The sequence below is a fragment of the Hippopotamus amphibius genome, chromosome 4 (genome assembly GCF_030028045.1).
Source record: "Hippopotamus amphibius kiboko isolate mHipAmp2 chromosome 4, mHipAmp2.hap2, whole genome shotgun sequence".
NCBI classification, from domain to species: Eukaryota; Metazoa; Chordata; class Mammalia; order Artiodactyla; family Hippopotamidae; genus Hippopotamus; species Hippopotamus amphibius.
The window spans coordinates 1,751,726-1,774,058 of record NC_080189.1 but is presented as its reverse complement, the minus strand read 5'-3'; the positions used below and the strand labels follow the sequence as shown (position 1 = coordinate 1,774,058).

General features: G+C 46.7%; 1 protein-coding gene across 3 annotated transcripts in view; it reads left to right on the top strand.

Moving 5' to 3' along the window:
* Window positions 1–8,432: 8,432 nt before the first annotated feature.
* Window positions 8,433–22,333, top strand: part of RNF32 (ring finger protein 32) — a 31,029-nt gene continuing 17,128 nt past the window's right edge. Inside the window, exons 1-7 of one of the 3 annotated variants that reach the window (XM_057730824.1) lie at window positions 8,433–8,569; window positions 10,848–10,939; window positions 11,453–11,717; window positions 16,484–16,626; window positions 19,167–19,199; window positions 19,776–19,900; window positions 19,980–20,088. In XM_057730824.1, the coding sequence (XP_057586807.1) occupies window positions 10,925–10,939; window positions 11,453–11,717; window positions 16,484–16,626; window positions 19,167–19,199; window positions 19,776–19,900; window positions 19,980–20,088 (690 nt within the window). In that variant the 5' untranslated portion in view covers window positions 8,433–8,569; window positions 10,848–10,924. The other 2 variants (XM_057730825.1, XM_057730826.1) reach the window with 2 other exon arrangements.

Below are 22,333 nucleotides of genomic sequence, written 5' to 3'. Positions count from 1 at the left end.
TCCAGCAATGGGGGGAGGAATCCCCAGAGAATCAGACTTTGAAAGCCAGTGGGATTTGATTGCAGGACCTCCACACGACTGGGGGAAACGGAGACTCCACTCTTGGAGGGCACACAAAAAACTGTGCTCACCAGGACCCAGGGGGAAGGAGCAGTGACCCCATAGGAGACTGAACCAGACCTACCTGCTGGTGTTGGAGGGTTGCCTGCAGAGGTGGGGGGCAGCTGTGGCTCACTGAGGAGACAGGGAAACTGGCGGCAGGGGTTCTGAGAAGTGCTTATCAGCGTGAGCCCTCCCAGACTCCACCATTAGCCCCACCAAAGACCCTGTAAGCTCCAGTGCTGGGTTGCCTCAGGCCAAACGACCACCAGGGTGGGAACAAAGCCCCACCCATTGGCAGACAAGAAGACTAAAGTGTCACTGAGCTCCACCCACCAAATCAGATTAAAGTTTTACTGAGCTCTGCCCACCCAGCCCAACCCACCATCAGTCCCTCCCATCAGGAAGCACACATGAGCCTCCTAGATAGCTTCCTCCACAAGAGGGCAGAAAGCAGAATCAAGCAGTATCAGCAGTATTTCATCTTGTGGAACTGAAAATCACAGCCACAGAAAGACAGAGAAAATGAAAAGGCAAAAGACTTTGCACCAGATGAAGGGACAAGATAAAACATCAGAAAAACAACTAAATGAAGAGGAGATAGGCACTCTTCCGGAAAAAGAAATCAGAATACTGATGGTGAAGATGATCCAGGACTTTGAAAAAAGACTGGATGCAAAGATCAAAAAGTTGCAAGAAAAGTTTACCAAAGACCTAGAAGAATCAAAGAACAAACAAACAGAGATATGCAACACAATAACTGAAATGAAAAATACACTAGAAGGAACCATTAGCAGATTAACTGAGGCAGAAGGGCGAATAAGTGACCTGGAAGACAAAATGGTGATAATCACTGATGCAGAAAAGAATAAAGAAAAAAGAATGAAAAGAACTGAAGACAGCCTAAGAGACCTCTTGGACAACGTTAAACGCACCAACATTCACATTATAGGGGTCCCAGAAGGAGAAGAGAGAAAGGACCCGAGAAAATACTGGAAGAGATTATAACTGAAAATTTCCCTAACATGGGAAAGGAAATAGCTACCCAAGTCCAGGAAGCACAGAGAGTCCCAGGCAGGATAAACCCAAGGAGAAACACACCAAGACATGTAGTAGTCAAATTGACAAAAATTAAAGACAGAGAAAAGTTATAAAAAGCAACAAGGGAAAAACAACAAATAACATCCAGGGGAACTCCCATAAGGTTAACAGCTGATTTCTCAGTAGAAACTCTGCAAGCCAGAAGGGAGTGGCATGATATATTTAAAGTGATGAAAGGGAAGAACCTACAACCAAGAATACTCTACCCAGCAAGGATCTCATTCAGATTCGACAGAGAAATCAAAAGCTTTACAGACAAGCAACAGCTAAGAGAATTCAGCACCATCAAACCAGCTCTACAACAAATGCCAAAGGAACTTCTCGAAGCGGGAAACATAAGAGAAGAAAAGGACCTACAGAAACAAAACCAAAACAATTAAGAAAATGGTACTAGGAACATACATATCGATAATTACCTTGAATGTAAATGGACTAAATGCACCAACCAAAAGACACAGACTGGCTGAATGGGTACAAATACAAGACCCATATATATGCTGTCTACAAGCGACCCACTTCAGACCTAGGGACACATACAGACGGAAAGTGAGGGGATGGAAAAAGATATTCTATGCAAATGGAAATCAAAAGAAAGCTGGAGTAGCAATACTCATATCAGATAAAATAGACTTTAAAATAAAAAAATGTTACAAGAGACAAGAAAGGACAATACATAAAGATTGAGGGATCAATCCAAGAAGAGATAACAATTATAAACATATATGCACCCAATATAGGAGCACCTCAATACATGAGGCAAATGCTAACAACTATGAAAGAGGACATCGACAGTAACACAATCATAGTGGGGGACTTTAACACGCAACTTACATCAATGGACAGATCATCCACAGAGAAAATTAGTAAGGAAACACAAGCTTTAAATGACACAATAAATCAGCTTGATTTAATAGATATCTATAGGACATGACATTCAAAAACAGCAGAGTACACATTCTTCTCAAGTGCACATGGAACACTCTACAGGATAGATCACATTTTGGGTCATAAATCAAGCCTTGGTAAATTCAAGAAAATTGAAATCATATCAAGCATCTTTTCTCACCACAATGCTATGAGATTAGAAATCAATTACAGGAAAAAAAACTAAAAAACACAAACACATGGAGGCTAAACAATACACTACTAAATAACCAACAGATCACTGAAGAAATCAAAGAGGAAATCAAAAACTACCTAGAGACAAATGACAATGAAAACACAATGATCCAAAACCTATGGGATGCAGCAAAGGCATTTCTAAGAGGGAAGTTTATAGCAATACAATCCTACCTCAAGAAACAAGAAAAATCCCAAAAAAACAATCTAACCTTATGCCTAAAGAAACTAGAGAAAGAAGAGCAAACAAAACCCAAAGTGAGTAGACGGAGAGAAATCATAAAGATCAGAGCAAAAATAAATGAAATAGAAACAAGGAAAACAGTAACAAAAATCAATAAAACTAAAAGCTGGTTCTTTGAGAAGATAAATAAAATCAATAAACCTCTAGCAAGATTCATCAAGAAAAGGAGGGAGAGGACTCAAATCAATAAAATTAGAAATGAAACAGGAGAAGCTACAACAGACACTGCAGAAATAAAAAGCACCATAAGAGATTACTGCAAGCAACTATATGCCAATAAAATGGACAACCTGGATGAAATGGACAGATTCTTAGAAAGGTATAACCTTCCCAGACTGAATCAGGAAGACATAGAAAATATGAACAGACCAATCACAAGTAATGAAATTGAAACTGTGATTAAAAATCTCCCAACAAACAAAAGTCCAGGACCAGATGCGTTCACAGGTGAATTTTATCAAACATTTAGAGAAGAGCTAACACCCATCCTTCTCAAACTCTTCCAAAAATTTGCAGAGGAAGGAACACTCCCAAACTCATTTTATGAAGCCACCATCACCCTGATACCAAAACCAGACAAAGATACTAGAAACAAAGAAAACTACAGACCAATATCACTGATGAATTTAGATGCAAAAATCCTCAACAAAATACTAGCCAACAGAATCCAACAACACATTAAAAGGATCATACACCATGATCAAGTGGGGTTTATCCCTGGAATGCAAGGAGTCTTCAATATATGCAAATCAATCAATGTGATACACCATATTAATAAACTGAAGGATAAAAACCACATGATCATCTCAATAGATGCAGAAAAAGCTTTTGACAAAATTCAACACCCATTTATGATAAAAACTCCAGAAGGTGGGCATAGAGAGAACCTACCTCAACATAATAAAGGCCATATATGACAAACCCACTAGCAAACATTCTCAATGGTGAAAAACTGAAAGCATTCCCTCTAAGATCAGGAACAAGACAAGGATGTCCACTCTCGTCTCTACTATTCAACATAGTTTTGGAAGTCCTTGCCACAGCAATCAGAGAAGAAAAAGAAATAGAAGGAATCCAAATTGGAAAAGAAGAAGTAAAACTGTCACTGTTCGCAGATGACAGGATATTATACATAGAAAATCCTAAAGATGCCACCAGAAAACTACCTGAGCTAATCAATGAATTGGGTAAATTTGCAGGATACAAAATTAACACATAGAAATCTCTTGCATTTCTACACACTAACAATGAAAGATCAGAAAGAGAAATTAAGGAAACAATCCCATTCACCATGGCAACAAAAAGAATAAAATACCTAGGAATAAACCTAACCAAGGAGGTAAAAGACCTGTACTCAGAAAACTATAAGACGCTAATGAAAGAAATCAAAGATGACACAAACAGATAGAGGGACATATCATGTTCTTGGATTGGAAGAATCAACATTGTGAAAATGACTATATTACCAAAAGCAATTTACAGATTCAATGCAATCCCTATCAAATTACCAATGGCATTTTTCACAGAACTAGAACAAGAAATTTTACAACTTGTATGGAAACGCAAAAGGCCCCGAATAGCCAAAGCACTCTTGAGAAGGAAAGATGGAGTTGGTGGAATCAGGCTTCCTGACTTCAGGCTATACTACAAGGCTACAGTGATCAAGACAGTATGGTACTGGCACAAAAACAGAAATATAGATCAATGGAACAGGATAGAAAGCCCAGAGATAAACTATGCTCAACTAATCTATGACAAAGGAGGCAAGGATATACAATGGAGAAAAGGCAGCCTCTTCAATAACTGGTGTTGGGAAAACTGGACAGCTACATGTAAAAGAATGAATTAGAACACTTCCTAACACCATACACAAAAATAAACTCTAAATGGATTAAAGACCTACATGTAAGGCCAGGCACGATAAAACTCCTAGAGGAAAACATAGGAAGAACACTCTTCGACATAAATAACAGCAAGATCTTTTTTTGATCCACCTCCTAGAACAATGGAAATAAAAACAAAAATAAATAAGTGGGACCTAATGAAACTTCCAAGCTTCTGCACAGCAAAGGAAACTATAAGCAAGATGAAGGGACAACCCTCAGAATGGGAAAAAATATTTGCAAATGAAGCAACAGACAAAGGATTAATCTCCAAAATATATAAACAGTTTATCCAGCTCAATATCAAAAAAACAAACAACCCAATCAAAAAATGGACAGAAGACCTAAACAGGCATTTCTCCGAAGAAGACATACGGATGGCCAAGAGGCACATGAAAAGCTGCTCAACATCACTAATTATTAGAGAAATGCAAATCAAAACTACAAGGAGGTATCACCTCACACCGGTCAGAATGGGCATCATCAGAAAATCTACAAACAGTAAATGCTGGAGAAGGTGTGGAGAAAAGGGAATGCTCTTGCACTGCTGGTGGGAATGTAAATTGATACAGACACTATGGAGAACAGTATGGAGGTTCCTTGCAAAACTAAAAATAGAACTACCACATGACCCAGCAATCCCACTGCTGGGCCATATACCCAAAGAACACCATAATTCAAAAAGACACATGCACTCCAATGTTCATTGCAGCACTATTTACAATAGCCAGGACATGGAAGCAACCTACATGTCCATCAACAGATGAATGGATAAAGAAAATGTGGTACATATATACAATGGAATATTACTCAGCTGTAAAAAGCAATCAAACTGGGACATTCGTAGAGGCATGGATGGACCTAGAGACTGTCATACAGAGTGAAGTGAGTCAGAAAGAGAAAAACAAATATCGTATATTAACACATATATGTGGACTATAGAAAAATGGTACAAATCAACCGGTTTGCAAGACAGAAATAGAGACCCAGATGTAGAGAACAAACATATGGACACCAAGTGGGGAAAGCGGGGATGGTTGGGGGGGGAGTGAATTGGGAGATTGGGATACCAAATAGTACACTCTAAATAAATGCAGTTTATTGTAAAAAATAAAAAATTTTAAAAAATCAATTAATGCAGTCCATCACATCAACAAGCTAAAGAAGAAAATTCATGTGATCCTATCAATAAATGCAGATAAAGCATATGAAAAAAATCAATACCCATTCACAGTAAAAACTCTTAGTGACCTAGGGATAGAGGGGAACTTCTTCAACTTGATAAAGAACATTTGTGAAAAAGCTACAGCTAACATCAGACTTAATTGTGAGAAAATAAATGCTTTACCCCTCAGATGGGGAAAAAAAGCAAGAACGTCTCCTCATTCCACACCTATTCAACATCATACTAAAAGTCCTAGCCAATGCAATAAGAAAAGAAAAGTAAATAATAAAAGTATGTAGATTGGGAAGGAAGAAATAAAATTAGCTCTGTTCTCAGAAGACATGACTGTCTATATAGAAAATCCCAAAGAACTAGCAAAAAGGAAAAACAAAAAGTCCTGGAACTAATAAGCAATTATAGCAAGGTTGTAGGATACAACGTTAATATAAAAAAGTCAGTCATTTTTGTGTATACCAGCAATGAACAAGTGCAATTTGAAATCAAAAACAGAATGCCATTTACATTAGCTCCGATAAAAATGAAATACTTAGGTATAGATCTAATAAAATATGTATAAGACCTGTGTATGGAAAATTACAAAACTCTGATAAATCAGAGATCTAAATATATGGAGAGATATTCCATGTCCATGGAGAGGAAGACAGTATGTTTAAAATATCAGTTCTTCCCCAATTTGATCTATGGATACACCACAGTCAAAATCCTAGCGAGCCTTATGCAGGTCCAACAGTCATGGAACCCAAATGCCAGCTTGGGCCTTGGACTAGCAAGACTCTACTGTGTCTTCTCCTTTGGAAATCCAATTGACACAGACCTCACCCAGCAGTTTCCAAAGCTTCAGGGTGACATGTCTATATATAAATCCAGTTAGTCACCTACATTGGCCAAATCAATCTACTTGAAAGTGGAATACATTTTCCAATAAAAAACAACTATGTGTTTCAAAAATATCTAAATCTAAATAAGCAAAAGTTCACTTTAATTACCAAAACAGAAATCATGGCAACCAGAAGATTATCAGCAACTAATATTTGTACAATACTTACCATGTGGCAAGTACTGGGCAACATGCTATACTGCAGCTTCTCCAATTTTGTGTGCATTTTACATTCTCCACTCATCTCAAAACAACACTCCAGTTTGAGCTAATAAGCGGGGTGACAGTGGATCTGTAACAGGAAAAACCTCACCCACAAGGCCCTCTGATTGCTCCCCACCTGCCCACCTACCACTCTATTCTAAATAACTGCAATTCCAGTACCAGCCACACTTGGGCCTTCAGGCCTGTGTAAGGGGCAATAAAGCTCAGTGGTTAAGAACTCTGGAGTTGGATTCAGACAATCTTGTATTCATATTTCAGCCCCCACCCTGAGCAATGTGTTATACTTCATGCAGCCTTGCTTTCCTCCTTTGTAAAATGGGAATGATAATTCACAGCTCATAGTGTTTTTATATAGATTTGGTAAAACAATGCATATGAAGTACTTGAAAATAAGACTTTAATAGCTAGTGTTGCTAGATCTGCTGTACATATCTTGTTGCAAAAGGTACAAACCACACAAGAAACTTGGAATTACCTAGGAAACAAGAGACAACCATAACATGTTTTCTTTCAGTGATGGATTATCCAAAAGCAAAATGATCTCTTGATTTTTATTAAACCAATCACAAGCTTCTAAACTATTTTTCTGTGGATTGTCCGTGAGAAGGCAGAAAGGAGGAGCTGAAAAAAGTTGATGGTAAAGAGTACAGCATTGGGACTTGCCTGGTGGCACAGTGGTTAAGGATCCGCCTGCCAAGGCAGGGGACACGGGTTCGAGTCTTGGTCCAGGAAGATCCCACATGCCTCGGAGCAACTAAGCCCGTGCGGCACAACTACTGAGCCCACGTGCCACAACTACTGAAGCCTGCATGCCTAGAGCCCGTGCTCCAAGAGAGGCCACCGCAAGGAAGAGTAGCCCCCACAGAAGAGCAGCAACTACAGACAGCCGGTGCGCAGCCAGGAAGGCGCAAGGCAGCCAATAAATACTTTTCTAAAAAACCGATGATCTATTTCCAATCCACTTGGTCACTTCTGCAGACTTCACTTTCAGAGACGCGGGGAGAAAGGGCTCTCTGCATCCTGTGTGTCTTCTCTGTACTTTCAGGCGACCTTCCTCTCAGGAACAGCGAGTCACGGTCGCAGCCGGCTTCCCCCGGCCTCCGCGCGGGGCCACGGAGACGTGTCAGGGGCCAGACGCACGCTCGCCCCCAGCAGCTAAAGAGACCCGACAAGCACAGGAAGCTGCGGGCGTCGGGCCCGGGCCCCGGGCAGCGCCGGCCGCGACGCTCGAGGCCGGGCACGCAGGGCGCCCGGGGGTCGGGGCCGCGACCCGGGAGGGCAGGAGGCCGCGGGCCGAGCGCGCTCCGGCGCCCGCGCTCCCACTGCACCACGCGGAGCGCACCGCGCAGCCGGGCGCTGGCAGCCGCCTCGCGCCCCCACTCCGCCCCGCACGCACGCCCGACGGCTGCGCGGGCGCGCGGACCGGTGAGCAGGCGCCCCGACGAGCATGCGCGGCCGAGCGCGGGGCGGGGCGGGGCGGGCGAGCATGCGCGGCGCGGCCCTGTGCGGCGCGCAGCAGAGGCGCATGCGCGGCGTGAAAGCACCGCCCAAGCGACAGAGATGGCCGTACCGCGCTCGGGGCAGAGCCTGTGAGCGTGGGTGGTGAGGCTGCGCGCAGGCGGGACCTGCGAGCATGCGCAGTGTGGCGGCGCCGCCGTGGGCGTCCTGAAAGCGGCGCCCAGCGCGGGGCAGGGACTAGGCTGTTGAGCATGCGCGCTGGCGCGTGCCCGGCGCGGCGGCGGTTGCTGGGCAACGGCGAGCGGCTGAGGCAGAGGGCGCCGGCCTCGGTGGGCGTGCGGAGGGCGGGGTCGGTTCCGCCGCAGGTGCGGCCGCAGGTGGGCTACCGAGGGGAGCGGGGAGGGCAGGGGGAGGGGAGGGGCGCCCTGGAGGCAGGAGCGGCCGGGACTGTCCCGGGCCGCTCCCAGGGTCCTCGGGTCCCCGCGCAGCCCAGCCACTCCGTGGCCGTCCCTCGGGAGCGCCCCGACGGCCACCGTGGAGAACCGCCGCGGGGCCGCTGCCGAAAGGGGGTCGCGGTGGACGTGCGCGGCGGAGCCTTGAAGGAGGCTGCGGCCTGCTGCCCGCCGGTCCGTCCGTCCGCCCGCCGCGCGGCCCTGCTCCAGCGCGTGGCGGGGCCGGGACCCCGCCGTGTCGCCTCTTCGTCAGCGCCTCTGGCCAGCCTGAGAGGAATCTCCTCAGACGGAGAACCGGGCGTCCCTGCGTTAGAGGGCGTCACCAGACAGGGCGTCCGGTCGCCTTTCAAAACTCGCGTGTCTCCCGTGTGCGCCCGCGTGTCGAGCCGCCATGCTTACGGAGTAGCTGCACGTCGCTCAGACAGACTGGTCACTCGTCACGTTGGCGCCGCAGTGCATGTGTGTGTGACCAAGCGCACCTCCTAACTGGTGACAGGGGAATTTACAAAGAGAGAATGTGCCTATGAATTTTAGATTTTAATGCTGGGCAAGGAGTCCCTTACTCACCCTGCCGTTGCCACGGACGAATGATGTAATTTTGGAGGCGTCGCTAATCTCTGGATACGTTTGCTCAGTTTTAAATGAAGTTGGGCTCCGCGCTTGAAAACGGTTTCGGATGCTGAAGTGTAATGCCACCGCAGGCCTTACGAGGGGCCCGCGTTTAAAAGCGCTTGACGTGAAGCGCAGCGGCTGACAGGGCAGCACAGCCGGCTGTGCCCGCTCGGCGGTTTTCGGGGTGACGTGAACGCTGTGCCGCCAGGCTGTAGGCATTTTGAAAGCAGACGTTTCTGAAACTGAAATTCCTCCTACCGCTTCTCCAGCCTAGACTGTCCTGATGAAACACTGGAGGGAAACGTCCTTCGTGCCCCTCTTGGTGCCAGAATTGAAGAGGAACGGGGTTACCGTAGAAACGGTCGCCTCGCTCTAAGGGACCTTGGCGACCTCAGAGACTCCCTTCCGCTGTGCTTGCGGCCCTCCTTCTGCGCTCACTGCGTAGCAAGCGCATTCCCGGGGACTGATTGAATGCAGGTGTGGGTCCTGAGAGACGTAACTTGGGAGTAATCCCTTTCCCGTCTTGCAGACAGGCCCTCGGTGCGGCTCCCTAGGTTACTTCCACAGCTTGCTGTTCCTTCCCACCCCTGTGTATTTTGAACTCTTGTCTTCATAAGATGTACCCTCGTCTGAAAACTGAAAGGGCCAATTCCAAACTCTTCCACCAGCTTTGAAGGGAATTGCATCAAGCATAACTGTTTACAGAGTATCTTCTGTGTGGAAGGGCCTATTTTATTTTATTTTTATTTTTTAAGATTTTTTTTTTATGTGGACTATTTTTAAAGTCTTTATTGAATTTGTTACATTATTGCTTCTGTGTTATGTTTTGGTTTTTTGGCCGGGAGGCATGTGGGATCTTAGCTCACCAACCAGGCATGGAACCTGCACCCCCTGCCATTGGAGGGTGAAGTCCTAATCACTGGCCCGCCAGGAAAGTCCCTGGAAGGACCTACATTAGATACTTTACTAAGGTTGTCTCATTTCATCGTAACGACACCCCTGCAAGGAGTGTGTTATGTGTTTTGAGGGGGGAAACAGACTCACATGCTATGGGTCTCGCCCAGCAAACAGGCAGAGCAAGACTGAACCCACGTCTGTGCCTTGTATTCTGCACGTCCGTGTTCTGGGCACAGTGAAGTGAGACAGTACTCCTCTTCCATCCCAGTCCTTCCACTGTTCCCTTCTCCTCTAAGAACACACGCGCCGCATTCTGGGGTGCCTGTGGGGTAGCGTGCTCCTTGCCTGCTCTCCATCCTTCAGAGCCCTGTTTGAATTCTTCTCTTTAGGAGGCGTTTCGCTTACATCCTCTGACCTTTGTAGCCTAAAATGTCGCTGTGTTCACGTATATATCATCATATTTAGAAGCAGATTGTTCCCACTCATGTTAATATGTTCCCTCCCACTGTGGGGAGCGCTGCTTGAGGACAGGGTGAATCTGTCACAACCGGCTTGAGTCCCGCCAGGATCAGAGCTCGGAGCTCAGCGCTGTGCACTCATCATCGGGTCGCCTCTCCATACATCTCTTCCCCGTAAACCTCATCAGAGACTTTAGGTACACTCTAACTTTGACCTTCTGTTGACTTTTTTACAGTAGAAGAATCAAAGGACTGGGATATGAAATGATGATATAATTTGATATAACCGAGCAACCGCTTCTCCTGAGTCAGCATGTTAAAAAATAAGGTACACAGTCCTTTCTAAAACACACGTTGTTTTACTCCTGACTATATTTTAATTCAGCTATTTGACAGTATAAAAAATAGTCTGCAAACCTTGCTTCAGTGAGGAACTGTCAGCTGTAGTACTTGGTGCAAGCATCTCTTAGCTTCATGGCAGTTTTATTTTGTATGAGTTTTCACCAAAAAAGCATACACTTAAATGCAAGCTTTGCCTAGAGTCTAATCTAATTCTAGTGAAACAATGTGCTCAGGCATGCACAGCTTTTATAGGTCAGAATGCATTTATTCATATTACTATTAAGGCCTTAGTAATTACGGGAAAGATGTTGCTATGTCGTTAACATCAATGGTGAGTCTGGGCTTTGCTCCCCTGTCTTGGGTAACAATGGGTGAAGCATTCTTTACTACTGGATTTGGTCTGGTACACCATCAAGGTTGAGTGTTAAAGCATAAGCTTTCTTGTAAATGATACGTTAGACAATGTTCTGAATATATGGCTTTGTTCCCACTTTTTTAGGGTCATTCATCTAAACAAGATAACTTGGCAGTCACTGCAGTGGCTTTACAAGATCACATTTTACATGATCTTCAACTTCGAAATCTTTCAATAGCAGATCATTCTAAGACAAAGGTACAAAAGACGGAGAACAGATCCAAATCTCTAAAAAGAAATACGAAAGCAATAGTAGATACTGGACTTAAAAAAACCACACAAGGTCCTAAAGTGGAAGATCCAGAAAAAGAATACGTTCTTGATCCAAAACCACCACCATTAACTTTAGGTAAGCTAACCTCATCACTCGTGTTTTGGCTTATCAGAGCTAAAGAATCTGGTTGAGATTAACAGTATCATTTTCCCTGGTACGGAAGTTATTTTAACTTATAATCTTACAGAAAGATATGTCTGTACTGAGGTTTAAAAATGACGGTGGGGACAATATGAGCAAGAAAATAAAGATAGTGATGGTACGTAGAGTGATAATAAGCAAAAGCAGAATAAAATAAATGCCCATTAATCTAGACGGGGCTAGAAACAGAAAATCACCACTTGGCAAAGGCCACAGTGATAGCAGCCATCCGCGGATGCTGGAACGAGCGGGGGAGTCCCATTGAGACACAGGCCGGGGCACAGCCTCACGGCATTGTCCCAGGGACATACTCACCGCACCGGGGAAGCCACCCCACCTTTACCAAGTGACAAAGTCAATGACAGGCTCTCAGCAGGGCGCAGATGCCTCCTAGGGCCTTCTCGCCAAAGATGCATCTCTGAGAGTAACTCTGAGGAAACCTCAGATGACCCAGATGGAAGGACATTCTGCACAGTTCCCGGCCACGGCTCTGCAAAAGCACCGGGTCAGGAGAAGCAAATAAGGACTGAGGTGCTGGCCCGGATCCTGGGAGGCCAAGGGGACAGGCCAGCTGAGCACCCTGCACAATCGGGTCAGAACAGAAGCACATCAGTGAGATGAGACCAACACCCAGCGGGGAGTGTAGACTAATGGAGAGCGCTGGGTCAGCGTCCGCTGGCTGGGTTGGACCATCACCCTCGGGCCGCACAAAATGTCAACACCTGGGGAGGCCGAGTGGAAGCGCGTGAGGATTCTTTACATGGTTTTACAAGCATTTACAAGTCCGAAATTATTTTAGACTGCGAAGTTACAAGTAGAAAATGTTTTGGGATTTCCCTTGTGGTCCAGTGGTTAAGACTCCGTGCTCCCAATGCAGGGGCCCCAGGTTCAATCCCTGGTCAGGGAACTAGATCCCACACACAGCAACTAAGACTCAAATAAATAAATATAAAGAAAATTTTTACTATTTTTATTTTGTTTTTTGCAAGGGAGGCTGGGAAGTAAGGTCCAGCTCTGTGCTCAGGAGGAAGGGAACATCAGCTGGTTTGCGCCGTAGATTCAAAGGGTTAAAGGATTTATCCCTGCGAAGAATAGAGGAAGGATGTTCCTGACTCCTGACGGAGGAGAAGGTGCAGAGGAGCCGAGATAGGAACGGTGGCTGGAGCCTGGTGGGCGGGGAGGAAACGGGGAGGGAACGAAGAAGAGAGGGTTGGGGTTTTAATTTTTTCATTGTGCTAAGATACATACAACATCAGATTTACCATTTCAACCATTTTTAAGTATATACTTCAGTGGCATGAAGTGCATTCCCACTGTTGAGCGACTATGACCCTATCATCTCCAGAGCTTTTCCATCTTCCCAAGCCCCGTCGCCATTAACCACTCACTCCTGTCCCCTCCCCCCAGCCCTTGGCAGCCAGTTTACTTTGTGTGTCTGTGAATCTGACTAGTTAGGAGCCGTGTGAGAGCAGGCAGACGACACCTATGCTTCTGTGTCTGGCTCGTGGCTCTTAGCATAACGTCTTCAAGGTTATTCCAGCTGCAGCACTGGCAGAATTCCATTCCATTGCCTGCATGTAGCACATTTATCCATCTCATCAGTGGACGGGGGAGTTGTTTCTCCCTTTTGATTGCTGTGAATAGCGCTGCCATGAACATTGGTGTACACATATCTGTCTGAGTCCCTGCTTTCAATTCTCTGGGGTATATACTAAAAAGAGGACTTGGCCGGACCGTGTGGTAATTCTATTTAATTTTTCGAGGAATCACCATAAAAAGTTGGAATGATGGAAAGTGGGTTTGGCTGGGGACCTTGCGTCTGAGGGCAGGTGTTGGATGGAGGAGGTGCCGGAAGCTTGCGGGCAGGAGCTCCCCGGGAGAAGAGGGCGGCTGCTGCCACCACAGTGCCCAGTGGACACTTTATCACTCTCCCCGGAACTGCTAACAGGGCTAGTTCTGTCCTAGATAAGGCATCGCACAAGAGAGGCGCAGGCGTGGAGAGAGTGACAGTGACTTAGTGACTGTCTTCCACCTGCACGTACAGTTTACAGAAATGGCCACGCGGCCTCAGTACAGTCACCTGACCAGGGAAGACGTAAGTTAGACATTGGGAAGAGAGTCCCAGTTTGGAGTGAGTCATTCTTTCAGGAGCTCTTGTACAAAAATCTAATTATCACGCATGTTAGTTACTAATGGGGTTGGACCACATGCTCTTAATTACTATCCAGACACAGCACTGCGCTGGGGTTTCTGCCTATTCTTGCTGATTCACTGGAGTTGTGTCCTCTTCGTGTTAATCCAGCCACGGACAGTCGCTTCTCCGGGTGTGTCACTGTCTTTTCATTTTGTGTCTGACTTTACATTTGAATAAAATCTTCATTCTGATTACTTGGTCTATCAGTTTTTCTCTCTATCCTTTATGATTTGGGGGATTTAAATCCTTACCCATTCTGAGATCACAAAGATGTCCCCCCATTTGCTTTACCACCGTTAAAGTTTTGCCTTTCACATTTAGATCTCAACACAGTTTATTCTGCAAATGGTTTTGGGAACATCAGTTGGTACAACAATTTGTTAGATGCCTCCCTCAAACCATAAACCGTCCTTAGCTGGCTTGTGGCACCCCCCTTACACGTATACCAAGTTTTGTGTTTATGGGAGAGAGGCAGAGAGAGAGTGTGTGTGATGTGGGGCTTCTGTTTCTATGTCAGTATCTCACTGTTCTAATTCATATGGTTTTGTAATATGTCTTAATAACTGGTAGGAAAAGACTCAAAATTCGTCCTCAAAAATCTCTTCCAAAAATATATTCTCTCAATACATTAAAACACCGTAGGTGATGTTTCATTTTATCTTCACGTAGACATTCCTTTTAGAACCTTCCATCGTTCTTCTCCCATCTGGACCACTTGCTCTGCGGGGCTGGCGCAGAGCTGTCAACCCTGGGCCTCTTCCCAGCGTCATCCTGTGGATCGTGGCCTTCGGCTCTTCTGTGTTAGTTCCTCTTTCCCTTAGTTTACTCGTGCCCTGTGGGGAAGTTCTCCCCCAGGAGCTTCCTAAGAAAGAGTGTGTGAGAGGCCACCTACAGGCTTGCAGACAAAAGAAACTTTCATTCTACTCTGACACTGGATTGTGGCTAATAAGAGAGTTTGATATGGGAATCTTTTTCTCAGAATTTTGAAAGAATTACCTTCTGGTGTCTGTGTTGCTATAGATACGTCTGATGTGATTCTGACTCCTGGCCCTTTGGGGATCTTTTTCTGCCTCTGCAGTTTCCTGGTGACAGGACTGGTGTGAGTCCTTCATTCTGGGCCTTCCTGGGTCCTCTCAAGGTAGAAACGCATGTCCTCTTCTGGGAGACATTTGGACTATTTTCTTCAAGATTCTCCATTTTCTTTGTTTTCTTTCTGGAATGCCTGTCTTTCAGATGTCAGACTGATCCTTCAGTTTTCTTATTTTCTGTCTCCTCCTTTACCTTATTTTTCTACTTTTAGATCATCTTAACTTCCTCTTCCAGTCTTTTGGTTGCCTTTCACATTTCTATTGAATGCTAAAACATTTCTATTTTCGAAAGCTCTTTTCTGTACTCTGAGCACACCTGTCGCAGCCTCCTGTCCTTATTTTATGGATGTAACACCCTCTGTCCCTGAAGACGGCCCTGTAGGCTGGTGCTGTGTCCACTTAACGGCCCGGGCCCTGGGTGGAGGGAGTGGAAGCCAGTGCTCACGCCCCCACCCCCATCCTGCCGCGCTCACGGCACTTTCTTCTTCAGAGTGAGTGTTTCCACCGGAATCGAGATGCCAGGCCTGGTCCAGGGTAGACACACAGGGGCTTCTCAAACGCCCTGAAGGAAGGGAGCATCCTGGCAGTAACTGTACATCGTAAGAACTTGTTAGCAAGCGGAGAACTGGATTGGTGCTCATTTTATAAAGGCCACTGGTGGCAGAGACAGGCTGAACTGCAAGGAGGCAATGCTGAAGGCCAAGAGAGCACTTAGCTGAGAAGGGAGGAAGACCTCTGGCCGACGCCTGTGAGAAATTCGTAAAATTGGACATCTCCGGCCTCTCTTATAGAATCATTGTGAAAATGAAATAGATAAACGGGGGAATTCTTTGTAAATAAAAACATAAGACGTAAATGTAAGATGTTATTCTTGATTTCTGTGTACCCCTGTAAAAGCATTCTAACTATGGTAGAATAGGACTTCCCTGGTGGCACAGTGGTTAAGAATCCACCTGCCAAAGCAGGGGACACAGTTTTAAGCCCTGGCTGGGAAGATCCCACGTGCCGTGGAGCAACTAAGCCCATGTGCCACAACTACTGAGCCTGTGCTCTAGAGCCTGTGAGCCACAACTACTGAGCCCATGTGCTGCAACTACTGAAGCCCGTGCACCTACAGCCTGTGCTCTGCAACAAGAGAAGCCACCACAATAAGAAGCCTGCGTACCACAGCGAAGAGTGGCCCCGCTCACCAAGCTAGGGACAGCCTGCGCACAGCAATGAAGACCCAATGACAGCCAATCAATCAATCAATTAATTAATTAAAATAAACCTTTAAAAAAATAAAAAATAAATATGGTGGAATAAAGTAATGTAAATGTTTTGCTTTAATACTTGCAAAATAATGTCATTAAAATTATGCGTGAGTTACCATATTGTAAAATACTCTTAAGTGATGTTTCATATTGTTTTAACTTCAGCACAGAGGTTGGGCCTCTTTGAACCTCCCCCATTGCCACTGTCATCAGATGAATGGGAGAAAGTGAAGCAAAGATCCATCCAGCAAGGGGACTCCATGCACCCCTGCCCAATATGCAAAGAAGAATTTGAACTTCGTCCACAGGTGTGTAGCGTGAGCTTAGACAAGCAGGCCTGGGGGTGTTCTCTGGTGACTGCACTCTGAACTGGGGCTTAAGGGAGTCCGTGCTTCTTTCTCCCAGTCTCTTCCTCCTACATGACCCTCAAAGACACATTTCTTTTCCATTAATTAAAGTATGTGTGTGAGAAAGAGCTAAACACCCTCATTATACAGTCTTACTTACTGAATGCTATTAATTCTCAAGTACAAAGTTCGTACAAAAGGAACATTCCCATTCCACTGGCCGTGAGCAGCTGGGGGTGAGTGGGGACACTGCTAGGAGGGCACAGAGGGCAGAAGGATGGAAAACTTTTAAGTTGTTTTGTGAATTGAAATCAGAAAAGAAAAACCAAGTTTGAATATCTCCAAAGAATTTGTGGAAGGATTTTTAATTGAAATCTTTTAACGATCTTTATTCATGAAAGTTTGCCATAGTAAGATTGATGATAATATACATAATACACAATCAATCTATGTCATGGGGTGTTTTCTATACATACTTTGTCTAATTAGACTTTAATCTCCTGGAAATTAGGGGCTGTGCTATTCCTAGAATTTTTTTTTTTTTTTTTTTGAGCGAATGGCTCCCCCGGTGGTGATTTCTTACATGCATAGCATTATGCTTCCTACACAGAGGCACTTGGAACTTTGCTAGAAAAATACAGCAAGTATAGTTAAAAGCAGGCTTAACAGCCACAGCCTAGGAACCCCAGGCTTTACTTACTATCTCGGCATATAAACTCTCAAACTTAATTTGTTTTAATGTTTCATCGTTAACGAGCTAGTTCATAATCATAAACTTTTGTTCTTTACTAACTTGAACTCGCGCGTTATCTTAAACATACTTATTATGTTCTACTTCTCTATCAGGACTTCATCTTACATATGTGAAAGTGGGTATTTCAGAAAGATTTTAGCCCTTAAAGCACAGAAGTACCACTAGGATGACAGCATTTTAGTAGCAAAAGAGCTAATATAATAAAGCCACAAGGAGTGTTTCTGGCCTCAGCAACCTCTTTCTTAATTACGCTATAAATAATAAAAGCTTGAAGCTGCATATCTTAAGGCGGGATCAGATGCAACATGCCCACCATTCCTTCCATTCTGTGTTTTATAAATTTCTCACTATAATATTTTTGGTTGGATAGAGACATGTTTATTTTGCATTTCTGGTTATCATTCTTATGTTTAGCTTTTTCCTTAGTTATAAACAATAGTTGGCATTTCCCCAACGTTTAATGCTTTGAGAGGGTCTCAGTTAATCTCACTTGTGCCTAAGGTAGGCATTATACCCCTCGAACAGTGGAGGAAATAAACAAGTCACATGGTCCACAGCTGGCCGACTCAGGAAGTGTGCTCTGCACAGCTGGAGTCTGGCCCTAACTTCAGGGGCAGTTTCACTGTATTTGCTGCCTCTGAATCCTCTACTTCTGTTATCTCAGGGGAATGTTTGCCAATAACAAATATGGACATTTCAAAGTGGTTTATTATTATTCAATATAGATCATCAAACGTCAGTTGAGAGGTGATGCACTCTGAAAGATGATTCTATAGAGAATGGCTCACTGAGTGCACACAAGGTCGCTTTAGATTAAACAGTGATAACTAAAAAGGGCCCACATGACTGAGGTTTTCCAATTGAGGCTTATTAGGTGGCAGTAAGTTTCAAGGAAAGGTTTTAGAACTTTCTGAGTTCTATTTATTCTGATATTTCTTCCATTCTTCCCATTAAAGAAGAAAAGTGTAGACGGAACGAAGTGGGGGGCGGGGGAGCCTCTTTAAAACTGGAAAGTTTCACCAAGACCAGGGGCCACAGGAAGGCGGGAGCCTGCGCTCCTGGGAAGCGCCTCAGCGCCCGTGCAAGGCGCACACTCCACTCCGGGAGAGGCCTCGGGCGCCCGGGTCAGCTTCATGTGGTCATCCTGGTCTCAGCTCTGCCTGGTCCTTCCTTCCAGGAGAGCCAGCTATCGATGTCACAGCCCAGAATAGCACTGTTTGGTGGGGAATCCGGGTCACAGGAAGGTGGAGTTTTCTAGTGACCATGCTTTCCCTGCATTTAAAAAAGAACAAGTCTCTGGGGTTTACTGCTCATGAAATGCGAGAGTGCAGTTGGGTTGAACAAAGTCCTAAGAAAAGGCGTCTGCTTTCCCTGCTCTGCTCCCCGCCCCCAGCCCGGGTCCTCGCCGGCGCGCGCTCTCTTAGGATCTGCCCGGAGATTCTTCTCTTTCATAACGCTTTCATCTTTAAGTATGCGCTCCTTCTACAGCCAGCTTCGTGTGCTCGTTTGATGTTTCAGATTGTTGTTAAGTTAGTTTTTCTGGTTGCGGTTAGATACCTGCGCTGTGGTAAACAAACACAAAGTATTGTAAACATCAAGGTGGTTAACCTGCTTCTTAAATTTTTCAAAGAAACAACACCGCTTACCTTTTTACACAAGTCAGAATGTTTCTTTTAATTAACGCAGTTACGCTGCTTCTCTTTTAAACTGATTTAACCTTCAACCATCTCTGCCTCCTCGCGGACAGGTGCTGCTCTCTTGCTCCCACGTGTTCCACAGGGTGAGTGCCCGCCCCCCGCCCGCCCGTAGCCAGGGAGGTGGGCATCCCTGCCGCGGGAGGGGTGGGGCCCGGCTCTTCCGCTCACAGGCTCCAGAGGCACCACGTGTTTTGTCCGTGATCACCAGGCCCCGTTACAAATACGAGTCTGAGTCCGCCCTGGCGCGAGAGCCGCAGGCGCTGGCGCGGGGTGGGCTGGGGGCGGGGGGCTGGGCGGGGAGGTGAGGGGGGCGGGGAGGTGAGGGGGGCGGGGGGCTGGGCGGGGTGGGCTGGGGGAGAGGGGCAGGGCGGGGGACTGGGCGGGGAGGTGGGGGCGGGGGGCTGGGCGGGGGCGCGCGGCCGGCGCACGAGGCGTGCTGTGCGGCGCGTCGGCCTGCGCGTTCTTGGAAAGCCCCGCTTTGGGCACGAGTGTCCCGAGGAAGGTGCTCCCGCGTGAGGAAGCGTCTTCCCTCCGGGGCCTGGGCGGACCGAGCCTCCCGATGGCGAGAGGAGCGGGCGCCGCCCTCACGTCACGTGAGAAGCGGGCGCTGCTCGCCACGACCGTCGCTCGTGGCGTGGTGAGCGCCTGTGTGTCCTCAGGCGTGCCTGCAGGCGTTTGAAACGTTCACGGGTAAGAAGACCTGCCCCCTCTGCAGAAAGAGCCAGTACCAAACCCGCGTCATTCACGACGCGGCCCGGCTCTTCCGAGCCAAGTGCGCGGCCAGGTGAGGGCGCGGCCGGGGGACGGGGGGGGGGGGGGGGGCCGGGGGGGCCGCCCCGCGCTGACCCGGCTCCGCGCGGCAGGATCCAGGCCGCCTGGAGGGGGCACGTGGTCCGCACGTGGTACCGGGAGCTGCGCCGGACGCTGCCGCCCGCCGACGCCCGGCTGCGGAGGACGTTCTTTGAGGCGAAGGTGGGTGCGGCCCCGCGCGGGCCGGGGGGTCCTGCGCCGACTGGGGTCCCGGAGGCTCGCTCCCCGCTCCCCGCTCTGGCGCTCATGCGGCTGCGGCGCTGGCGCCTCCCGCGTGCTTTCTAACCCGGATGTTAGGTGACTCCTTTCCTGGTCAAGTCGTAAAATTCGTACAATTGGAACAAGGTTACATTGAAAGCAGCTTTTGTTTGGCCATTTTATGACAATTGCTTAAATAAACGAATCTCTTCAGAGAAAAGAATGGAGACAAGCTTACCTTTTGCACATCCCCTGAGAAATGGAAGGGAACTTAAAAAAGAAGGCCCACAGTGCTGCTGTTTTATTGAGGACCTCATAGGTCACCAAAATGCAAGAGCTTTAGAAATAAATAACCTAAGTCTCTACCTTTCTTAATTTTTTTAAGATTGATTGACTTTTGGCTGTGTTGGGTCTTTGTTGCTGCACATGAGCTTTCTCTAGTTGCAGCGAGTACAGGGCTACTCTTCATGGAGGTGCATGGGCTTCTCATTGTGGTGGCTTCTCTTGCTGTGGAGCATGGGCTGTAGGCTTAAGTCGTTGTGGCACACAGGCTCAGTAGTTGTGGCTCATGGGCTGTAGAACACAGGCTCAATAGTTGTGGCACACGGGCTTAGTTGCTCTGTGGCAAGTGGGATCTTCGCAGACCAGGGATCAACCCCATGTACCCCACATTGGCGGCTGGATTCTTAACCACTGCGCCACCAGAGAAGTCCCTCTACCCTTTCTTTTAACCATTTTTTATCTCTATTTTTCGGCTTGTTTGTAACTTTCTATTATGTGCCTCATACAGAAAGGTCAGGCATACAGGAAGGAGCAGCTGTCCCGGCCGCAGTGCCAGGTCCCCCCTCCCCAGCTCTGCGGCTTCCGGCCAGCAGCAGCAGCTCTGGCCTCAGGGTTTTCATCTGTGATGCGAAGGCAGTGAGCTCTCCCTGCAGAGCTGCTCCAATCCTGAGAGCTGTAGCACACAGTAGGCGCTTGAAACTTTACATAGTTATTATAAATGTTAATATATTGTTCAGATTCTTCTTTATGCTGTTTTAGATGTTGTGCTATTACATATTTTTTTAGAATAGCCTGTATGCGAGTAGGGTGTTCTGACAATGTTACACTCAAATCACTAGGATAAAACTCGCAGTCACACATTCCTGTTACTATTATTCGTGGAAGCACCAGCCACACATTTATTTCAGTCTTGTCTAAACGTACCTGTTTTTAGGCTTCACTCCTGTGTGCAGGATCCCCTTTCTCCCACTGTATGACTGCTGTGGGCATATGAAGCGTAAGGACCTCAGCCCCATGAGGTTGGGGGGTAGGGTTTGTCAACACAGCACCCCCGTGCTGTCATCCAACCCCCAGTCTGACCTCAGACCTCAGGGCTGACGTCCATGTCTCCTTCTAGTGTGTTTCGCAACCTCTCCAATCTTCTTTGTGCCCAGGGTGAGGGGTGTCCCACGACTGCGTGGGAATCTTAAAAGTAAGAGGATTTAAGCTTGACTATAAAACAGTTGTAATAATAGATTTTCTAATACCCTTCCTGGTCGCTAAGGTAACTGTTCCAAGCAAGGTTGCTCTCAGTGTGTGCAGAAGAGTCAGAATCGTGGCTTATGTGATGTCACTGTGCCTCAGACTTGATCAAGAAAATATACTTGATTTGCCCTCGCGAGTAGGACACCATTACAGGCAGCATGTGAGCAAATGACCTTAAAGTACTGTGTATCCTGATGACAGTCGTGGAACAGTGGGTGGAGGGCTTTGCTTCTGTGGCCAGGGCCGTCTGGGCACCGCTGGCTGGAGATGCTGCGGTGCTGCCCCCGTCCTGGCTCTGGGAGGCGCCCCTCTGGCAGGATGGGCAGTTCCCGCAGCTGCCCTGGACTGTGGAGAAGTAGAGGGAGGCAGAAGCAGGGAGGTTAGAGGCTGCGGTTGGAGAGTCTGGGATTCTACCTTGTCTTCTCCTAGTCATTCACACCCCTTACAGCAGGATGGGGCGCAGAGGACGTCTGGGACGGGAATGGGGTCCTATTCTGTTGCACTTCTAATCATTGATTGAATGACTTGCAATTTGATGCTTTTTTCTACCTTTTCCCACTTGATGGAACTCATTGCTGAGCTATAGGCCTGGTCTAGGAAGTGTTCATGTACAAGCTGAATCTACAGCTTTAAAATGCCAACATGCTTTACTGGCATCTGAAAGATGATTGACCTAGGTCAC